General features: G+C 41.1%; 1 protein-coding gene across 4 annotated transcripts in view; it reads left to right on the top strand.

Moving 5' to 3' along the window:
• Positions 1-9,243, top strand: part of LOC123501619 (casein kinase I-like) — a 78,931-nt gene that overhangs the window by 28,489 nt on the left and 41,199 nt on the right. For all 4 annotated transcript variants that reach the window (XM_045250573.1, XM_045250572.1, XM_045250571.1 and 1 more), the window contains exons 2-3: positions 1,063-1,103; positions 5,689-5,761. In XM_045250573.1, the coding sequence (XP_045106508.1) occupies positions 1,063-1,103; positions 5,689-5,761 (114 nt within the window). The remainder of the gene's footprint in view (positions 1-1,062; positions 1,104-5,688; positions 5,762-9,243) is intronic.

Here is a 9,243-nt window from a genome sequence, read left to right on the forward strand (position 1 = left end):
CCTTTCCATTTATGTAAGAAGGGAAATCTGGCCAAGGACAACAAAAACGATAAAACAAAAAGGTCCACTGAGATGCCAGTTCCCGGGTATGTCCAGAGAGAGAGAGAGAGAGAGAGAGAGAGAGAGAGTGTTAGTTAAAAAAAGAGAGGGGTAAATGCCTTGAAACCTCCCTCCTAAATGAGTTCATGTCACAGGAAGGTGAAGATACAGAAGCAGGCAGAGAGTCGAGGTGAGGATGATGATATGATAATGAGTGTAAACCTGCTCTTCATGTTTTGATTAATCTAGTCGTTTTAACCTCTTAAGTACCATGACACATATTCACATTCATTCTGGTTCCTATTTGATGATTTTATACAGCTTCAGAAACTCATGTGGGGGATTAAAATGTGAAGACTGTGACTATGAATTGAAGACTGTAGCTATTAATCTTCTGACCTCCATAGATCCTTCCTAATGTCAATAAAATGGTCTGATTGTCCGTAAATCTCAAGGTAGAAGTGTGTCCTGTGTGACCTTTAATCTTCTGACCTCCATAGATCCTTCCTAATGTCAATAAAATGGTCTAATTGTCTGCAAATCTCAGGATAAAAGTGTGTCCCAGTACTGAAGGGGTTAAGAGCACCTGCATTCCTGTATTGGTTCAGAAAGTTTGCATTACATGTAGAAGGTCAATGGGTGTTGGTATTAGTGGAGTGTTGCAGTGTTGCCACCTTGGACTGTTCGCTTATCATGTGTTGCATTGTTTTGAAAGTGTAGTGTGTGATGGTGTTAATGGAGGTGTTATTCATTTTTATTTTATTTTAGTTTTATTTATTTATTTTATTTTTTTCTTTGTGTGCGTATTCCTTTTGTGTTGTCCAGGCAGGAGGGTGAGAGTCAGTGTGTGTGTGTGTGTGTGTGTGTGTTGTCAAGGGAGTCATAATGAGCATTGTACTGGCCTGTTTCTGTGTGTGTGTGTGTTTCTCTTTGTTCTTTTGTGTGTGTCAGGGAGGTGAGGAAAAAATGATAAAGAATGCAAAGTGCTCTGTCTAATTAAAGTCCTCTCTCTTCTTTTTACAGGGAAGAACCTCTACAATAATGAACATGTTGCCATCAAACTGGTGAGTGTTACTGCTGTCTGTCTGTATGTCTGTGTCTGTCTGTCTCACTCATTCACTCACTCACTCACTCACCAGCAGCTCTACAAATACATACACATTGCGAGGAGTGTTCATTTACACAGACATCTGATGCATTAGTATTGCCTCCCAGTCTTCTACTCCACTAGTACAATGGAACAGACTCAGCAGTGATGTTGTCAGTGCTGAGTCAATAGGGAGCTTTAACCCTCACAGTACCATGCTGCATTTTCATATTCATTCTAGTTTCTATTTGGTGATTTTACACAGCTTCAGAAACTTGTGTGGGGATTGAAATAGTAAAGACTCAGGCCATTAATCTTCTGACCTCCATAGACCTTCCTATTGCAAATAAAAATTGGCTAATCTTACCCAAAATTAAGGTAAAAATATGTCTCAGTACTAAATGGGTTAAAAGAAGATTAGATCATATGGATGAGGATGATAGATGGAATTAAGTAGCTTTGCTCATACAGGGACTGCCTCATGTAGGCCTCTTGCAGCTTCACTCATTTTCTTATGGTCGTGCCAACCCAGTAAGCAAATACCTACCTCTGTTACTGTGGTGTGTGTGTGGTGGTGGGCATGCTGCTCCATTTTCTGAGTGGCTGAGATGATTAGGTGATGTAGACAAGGTTCTGCAAATGGGTTGGGATTCATAACTAGGTTGCAAGCTTTTTATTCATTTATTTTTATTTATTTATTTTTTCAATAGGTTGCCATATTACAAACAGATAAATGCATGGGGGCTGACAACTAAGTGGGGCATTTTTACTTTCTGTTGCCCTATGCCAGTTTTTCCTTCTTACACAAAAAAATGTGTGTGTGTGTGTGTGTGTGTGTGTGTGTGTGTGTGTGTGTGTGTGTGTGTGTGTGTGTGTGTGTGTGTGTGTGTTTACCTAGTTGTAGTTTTACAGGGCCTGGGCTTTATGCTCGTGTGGCCCCGTCTCCATATCTACACTTACCCAGTTTTTCTTTAAAACTATGCACACTCGTTGCTGACACCACTTTCTCACTCAAACTGTTCCATGTCTCAACACATCTTTGTGGGAAACTATATTTTTTAACATCTTTCAGACATCTTCCCTTTCTCAGCTTTTTACTATGCGATCTTGTGCTTTGAATGTCATGTATTTACCTAGTTGTAGTTTTACAGGGCCTGGGCTTTATGCTCGTGTGGCCCAGTATCCATATCTACATTTATCCAATCTTACTTTAAAAGTATGCACACTCGTTGCAGACACTACTTCTTCATTTAAACTGTTCCACGTCTCAATACATCTTTGCAGGAAACTATATTTTTTAACACCTCTCAGACATCTTCCCTTTCTCAGCTTTTTACTATGCTTGTGCTTCGAATGTCATATTCTTCTCTCAGGATCAGTTTCTCATTATCCACTTGGTCCATTCCGTTGATCAATTTATAAACTTGTATCAGATCTCCTCTCTCCCTTCTTTGTTCCTGTGTGTGTGTGTGTGTGTGTGTGTGTGTGTGTGTGTGTGTGTGTGTGTGTGAATTAGTATCCATATCATAGGTGTAAAGGCACAATGAAATATACATACTGGGTCATGAAGGAAGTACAGTATATAAAATCAAACTAGGTCATGATAAAAAAAAAAAAAAAAAAAAAAAAAAAAAAAAAAAGTAAAAAATGCTGAAGAACACTGATGTAGACAAACTGAGGAAGGGAATGAGAGTTGGAGGTTAAGTGCCACGTCTGCTACAGGGACTTAGTAGGTGATTAGGTGACCCGTACAGATTAACCCCTTCAGTACTGGGATGCATTTTTACCAGAGTTTAAGGTAAGATGAGGTGATTTCATTTGCATTAGGAAGACTTTATGGAGGTCAGAAGATTGATGGCTGCAGTGTTCACAATTTTGATCCCCACATGAGTTTCTAAGCTGCATAAGATTGTCAAATAATAGCAGAATAAATATGAAAATGTGCCATGGTACTGAAGCGGTTAAGGAGAGGAAGAGAGGTAGTGTTTTCTGCAGGGGATGCCGCATGTAAACTTAATGCCTTCCTGCAGATTATTGAGTTTTTATTCCAGTTTCCTTGGTTTAAATCTACATACTAGGAATTGTTCTGTGCTTTTACTTACAATCTCTCCCCTCCCCATCTTTCTATTTCTACAATCTCTCCCCCATCTCCTTTTCCTCTTCTTTGTATTATTATTAGTTTTGTAAGAGGTGACAGCTAGCGAAGGACAACAAACAAAATAGATAAATAGATAAATTAAAAAAGGCCACTTCATTGCCAGTCCCCCTAGAGGTTCCATAGAAAGGGTTAAATGTCTAGTGACCTTTATTTTCTTGCGAGTTTTCTAGATTAAATTGAGGTACTAAGAATCACTAGACACTTACAATTTATCTCATCCCCATTTCTACAATCTCTCCCCTCCCCATCTCTTCCCATTTCTATAATCTCACCCTCCCCATCTCCCCATTTCTACAATCTCTCCCTCTTCCCATCTCTCCCCATTTCTACAATCTCTCCTCCCCATCTCTTCCCATTTCTACAATCTCACCCCTCCCCATCTCACCCCATTTCTACAATCTCCTCCCCATCTCTCCCCATTTCTACAATCTCCTCCCCATCTCACCCCATTTCTCCCTCCTCCCATCTCTCCCCATTTCTACAATCTCCCCTCCCCATCTCTACAATCTCTCCCTCTTCCCATCTCTCCCCATTTCTGCAATCTCCCCTCCCCATCTCTACAATCTCTCCCTCTTCCCATTTCTCCCCATTTCTACAATCTCTCCCCATTTCTACAATCTCCCTCCCCATCTCTCCCCATTTCTACAATCTCTCCCCTCCCCATCTCTTCCCATTTCTACAATCTCTTCCCTCCCCATCTCTTCCCATTTCTACAATCTACCATCCCCATCTCTCCCCTTTTCTTCAATCTCCCTCTTCCCATTTCTCCCCATTTCTACAATCTCACCCCTCCCCATCTCACCCCATTTCTACAATTCCCTCCCCATCTCCCCATTTCTACAATCTCTCCCCTCCCCATCTCTCCCCATTTCTACAATCTCTCCCCTCCCCATCTCCCCATTTCTACAATCTTCCCTCCCCATTTCTACAATTTCTCCCTCTTCCCATCTCCCCATTTCTACAATCTCCCATCCCCATCTCACCCCATTTCTACAATCTCCTCTCCCCATTTCTACAATCTCTACAATCTTCCCATCTCTCCTCATTTCTACAATCTCTCCTCTTCCCATCTCTCCCCATTTCTACAATCTCACCCCTCCCCATCTCTCCCCATTTCTACAATCTCTCCTCTTCCCATCTCTCCCATTTCTACAATCTCTCCCCTCCCCATCTCTCCCCATTTCTACAATCTCCCTCCCCATTTCTACAATCTCTCCCCTCCCCATCTCCCCATTTCTACAATCTCTCCCCTCCCCATCTCCCCATTTCTACAATCTCCCCATTTCTACAATCTCTCCCTCTTCCCATTTCCTAGTGACCATTTATTCTTGTGAGTTTTTCTTGGTTAAGTTTATGTCCAATGATTATTATTCTAAGCATTTACCGACAGTCTCTCCCCTCCCCATCTCCCTGTTTCTATAATTTCTCCCTTCTCTATTTCTACACTCTCTCCTTCTTCCCGTCTCTCCCCTCCCCATCTCTCTGTTTCTATAATTTCTCCCTTCTTCTCTATTTCTACACTCTCTCCTTCTTCCTGTCTCTCCCCTCTCCATCTCTCTGTTTCTATAATTTCTCCCTTCTTCTCTATTTCTACACTCTCTCCTTCTTCCCAATTCCGAGTGGTTCTTGTGTTCTTGTCAGTTTTCCCAGTTAAATTGAGGTACTGAATCATTAGACATTTATTTACATCTTTCTTTGCCGCATCTCTATTTCTACAATCTCTCCCTCTCCCTATTTCCTAGTGACCTTTATATTGTTGTCAGTTTCTTTGGTTGAATTTAGGTCCTTTGAATTTACTTACTTACTTCCTTGCCCCATTTCTACAATCTCTCCCCTCCCCATCTCTGTGTTTCTACAATCTCTCCCCATCCCCACATCCTAGTGACATGTGAGTTTTCCTTGTTATATTTAAGTGCTATGAATTATTTGGACATTTACTTACAAGCTCTTCCCTGTCCCATTTCTACAATCTCTCTCCTCATTAATACAATCTCTCCCTCTACCCATTTTCTTGTAACCTTTTATACTTCTTGGATAAATGTAGGCAATATGAATCTCTCTAAACATTTACTTGACAATCCTTTCCACCCTACCATTCCATTCCTAGTGACCTTGTTCCCGGTAAGCACTCCGAGTCATGCCAACAGGTTATCTAGGCATTTAGGTGGTGTGTGAGTGGCCCTGGGTACTGGAGGATCAGTATTCATCTCCAGGGCCACCAATACCTGACCCTGTGTGTGTGTGTGTTGTTTTATTACTTGCTTGTGTTTGGTTCTTAGTAGTTACAAGGCTTTCAGGTTGAGGGAAGAGGACAGTGGAAATGTGTGTGTACGTGTGCGTGCGTTGGTATCCGAGTTCTTTTGCTACCCTCTGAGCTAATGTACCATCCTTGTCTCTCCCACAGGAACCCATCAAAGCCAAGGCACCTCAGCTCCACCTTGAGTACAGGTTCTACAGGATGCTGGATGCAGTGGGAGGTAAGCTACATGTCCCCTTCCCTCCTTTGCTTGTTGTGTTATGGCCAGCTGGGGATATGCACTGTGTCTTGAGTGTTGGAGGGAGACTGGGGTGTACTGCAGGTGTATGTGTAGGTGTGTGTGTGTTTGTTCAGGTGCAAGAGTGGAGTTTATGGCAATTTTGATAGTCTAAGGTAGATGTCTGTCTTGTGCTATGTTTGTGTGTGTGTGTGAGTGTGTGAGTGTGTGTGGTTTGTTGTGCTAATGTAAGGAGTAAGTTTGTGTGGTAGTGTAGTAATAGTTTAAGGTAGATGTGTGTGTGTGTGTGTGTGTGTGTGTGTGTGTTGTTTGAATGTGGGAAATAGTTGATGCTACAAGATATATAGTGTCTTTAGGGTGTATTAGTGGGTGCCTGTGTGCATGAGTGATGGTACATGGAAAAGGTGCATTTGGGGCTGTTTGAAATGAGGGAAGTGAGTTTGTGTATGTGTTTGTGGCTTTATATTGTGAAGCTTGCTGTTGAAATCTGTTAGTGGTGTGTGATGAGGGAGCATGTGTTTGTGTGTGTTTAGGTGATAAAGAAAATGTTCATGCTCTCTGTGTAATAATGATGTAGTGTTTGTGTATTGCTTATTATAGATTAGTGCTTTGTGTGTGTGTGTGTGTGTGTGTGTGTGTGTGTGTGTGTGTGTGTGTGTGTGTGTGTGTGTGTGTGTGTGTGTGTGAAATGAAATCAGGATAGAGAGAGAGAGAGAGAGAGAGAGAGAGAGAGAGAGAGAGAGAGAGAGAGAGAAAGTAATATACATAGTCATATATACATAAATGGCCTAAACATTCCCAACAGCCTTCTATGGAGAGAGAAAAAGAGAAAAAAAAAGCAGGGAGATGCAACAAACTATTCATATCTCTCTCTCTCTCTCTCTCTCTCTCTCTCTCTCTCTCTCTCTCTCTCTCTCTCTCTCTCTCTCTCTCTCTCTCTCTCTCTCTCTCCCCCAGTCGGCTTTAGGTCCTCAGATAAATTCGCTCACCTACGTACGTATATACAAGTGTACTATGTTCTCTTTGGCTCTTGCACGTGTGGGGCCGGCAAGCCAAGACAGACACAGAGATGCACATGTGTTGTAATGAGTGTGCTGTTGTTGTTGTTGTTGTTGTTGATGTTGCTGCTGTTGTTGTTGTCACTGTCACTTTTTTGTTTCGTTTTTTGGTAATTTTTGTGTTCAGATTTAGTTTTTTTCTCTTTTCTCTCTCTCTCTCTCTCTCTTCTGTTCTCCTTTTCTTTTCTTCTCTTCCTCTCCTCTCCTCTCCTCTCCTCTCCTCTCCTCTCTCTCTCTCTCTCTCTCTCTCTCTCTCCTCTCCTCTCTCTCCTCTCCTCTCTCTCTCTCCTCTCCTCTCCTCTCCTCTCCTCCTCTCTCTCTCTCTCTCTCTCTCTCTCTCTCTCTCTCTCTCTCTCTCTCTCTCTCTCTCTCTCTCTCTCTCTCCATTAAAATAGTAGTCAGCTTTTTTATATAAACATTGCACAATTTGATAGTAATAGTAGTAGTAATAATAAACTAGCAGAAATAATAATAGTAATACAAATAGTGCAAGCAATTCTTTATCTGAACGTCACGTCGACCAATAGAAAGATTCACACACACACACACACACACACACACACACACACACACACACACACACACACACACACACACACACACACACACACACACGTCTCTCTTGGTTAATTAAGCTGGTAAATATTGGCAGGCTGAAAATAGACCCCAGACCTGATTCATTTAGACCAAAAGGATGTTTATTTATTACGAGCAAAATTGTCGTGTTTGGACGCAGGAATGACAGCTAAACAGACACAAAATTACCTGCTTTGTTTTGTTTTGTCCTCCTCGGCTGCCCCTGGTCATTGATTTAGTGGTGGTGGTGGTGGTGGCTCGGAACTGATGATAATAGTGGTGGTGGTAGTGGTGTGGATGAATCTGAAGGTAGTAGTGGTTGTGGTGGTGGTTTGGAACTGGTGATGATAAGGGTGATAATAGCTTAGGTGTGGTTCAATCTAATGGTGGTGGTGGCTGTGGTGGTGGTGTATCAAAATTAGAGATTATAAGGGTGATAATAGATTATGTGTGGCTAAATCTGATGATGGTGGTGGCTCGGAACTGGAGATAATAATGGTGATGATGATGATTGTGGTGTAGTAAAATCTGATGATGGTGGTGACTCAGAACTGGTGATAATTGGGGTAATGGTGTTGGTGGTGATGATGGTGGCTCGGAAACATGAAAATGATGATGGTAGTGGTGGTAATTGGGGTGATGGTGGTGGTGGTGATGGTGGTGGCTCGGAACTAGAGATAATAATGGTGATAATTGTAGATGTTAGGTTAGTGTTTAGATGAAGATAGCTAACATGAGAAGAGTTAATAATGGAGGTTAGGATAAAGTATACAAGACTTTACTAGGGTAGGTTAGGTTAGGTTAGGTTAGGTTAGGTTAGGACTATGATGAAGATGGATAACATAAGAACAGTTAAAGTAATATGTTATGATAAGATAGATCAGATTTAACTATTGGAGAGTTTATAATAGAGGTTTAAATACATAAATAACCTTTAATTTAGCAGGGAGTCATATCACAAACTTAACTCTAGACTAAACACAGGAGAAACTTAATAAAAATGATGTGTTGCCATTTGACTTCCGTATAATTCCTTCAGTACCATAACATGTTTGTATATTCATTCTGGTAACTATTTGGTGATTTCATACAGCTTTAGAAACTTATGTGAGGGCTAGAATAGTGAAGACAGTGGCCATTAGTCTTCTGACCTCCATAGACCCTTCCTAATGTCAACAAAATGGTCTAATCACACCCAAAACTCAATCTTAAAATAGTGAAGACTGTGGCCATTAATCTTCTGACATCCATAGACCCTTCCTAATGTCAACAAAATGGTCTAATCACACCCAAAACTCAATCTTAAAATAGTGAAGACTGTGCCCATTAATCTTCTGACATCCATAGACCCTTCCTAATGTCAACAAAAATGGTCTAATCATACACAAACTCAATCTTAAAATAGTGAAGACTGTGCCCATTAATTTTCTGACCTCCATAGACCCTTCTCATAGTCAATAAAATGGTCTAATCATACACAAATCTCAAGGTAAAAATGTGTGCTGGTATAGAGGGGCTAATGACCAGGGTGTGCTGAGAGCTTTCCCTCTATGAACCATTGTACAGTGTGTTTGTGGATGTAACATATCAGCTGTCCACTCACAAAGGATAGTTTAATGTTTACTGTATAGAAAGTTAGTAGAGTAGGAGGCATTCTCTCTCTCTCTCTCTCTCTCTCTCTCTCTCTCTCTCTCTCTCTCTCTCTCTCTCTCTCTCTCTCTCTCTCTCTCTCTCTGAATTTGTATTTGCTCGATCTTCTTCCTTGTTCATAAAAAAATAATTATCTTTTCATTTTTGTTTTTAAGATTACTTTTTTAATCTTTTATTGTT

This window comes from Portunus trituberculatus, chromosome 9 (genome assembly GCF_017591435.1).
Source record: "Portunus trituberculatus isolate SZX2019 chromosome 9, ASM1759143v1, whole genome shotgun sequence".
Lineage (NCBI taxonomy): Eukaryota > Metazoa > Arthropoda > Malacostraca > Decapoda > Portunidae > Portunus > Portunus trituberculatus.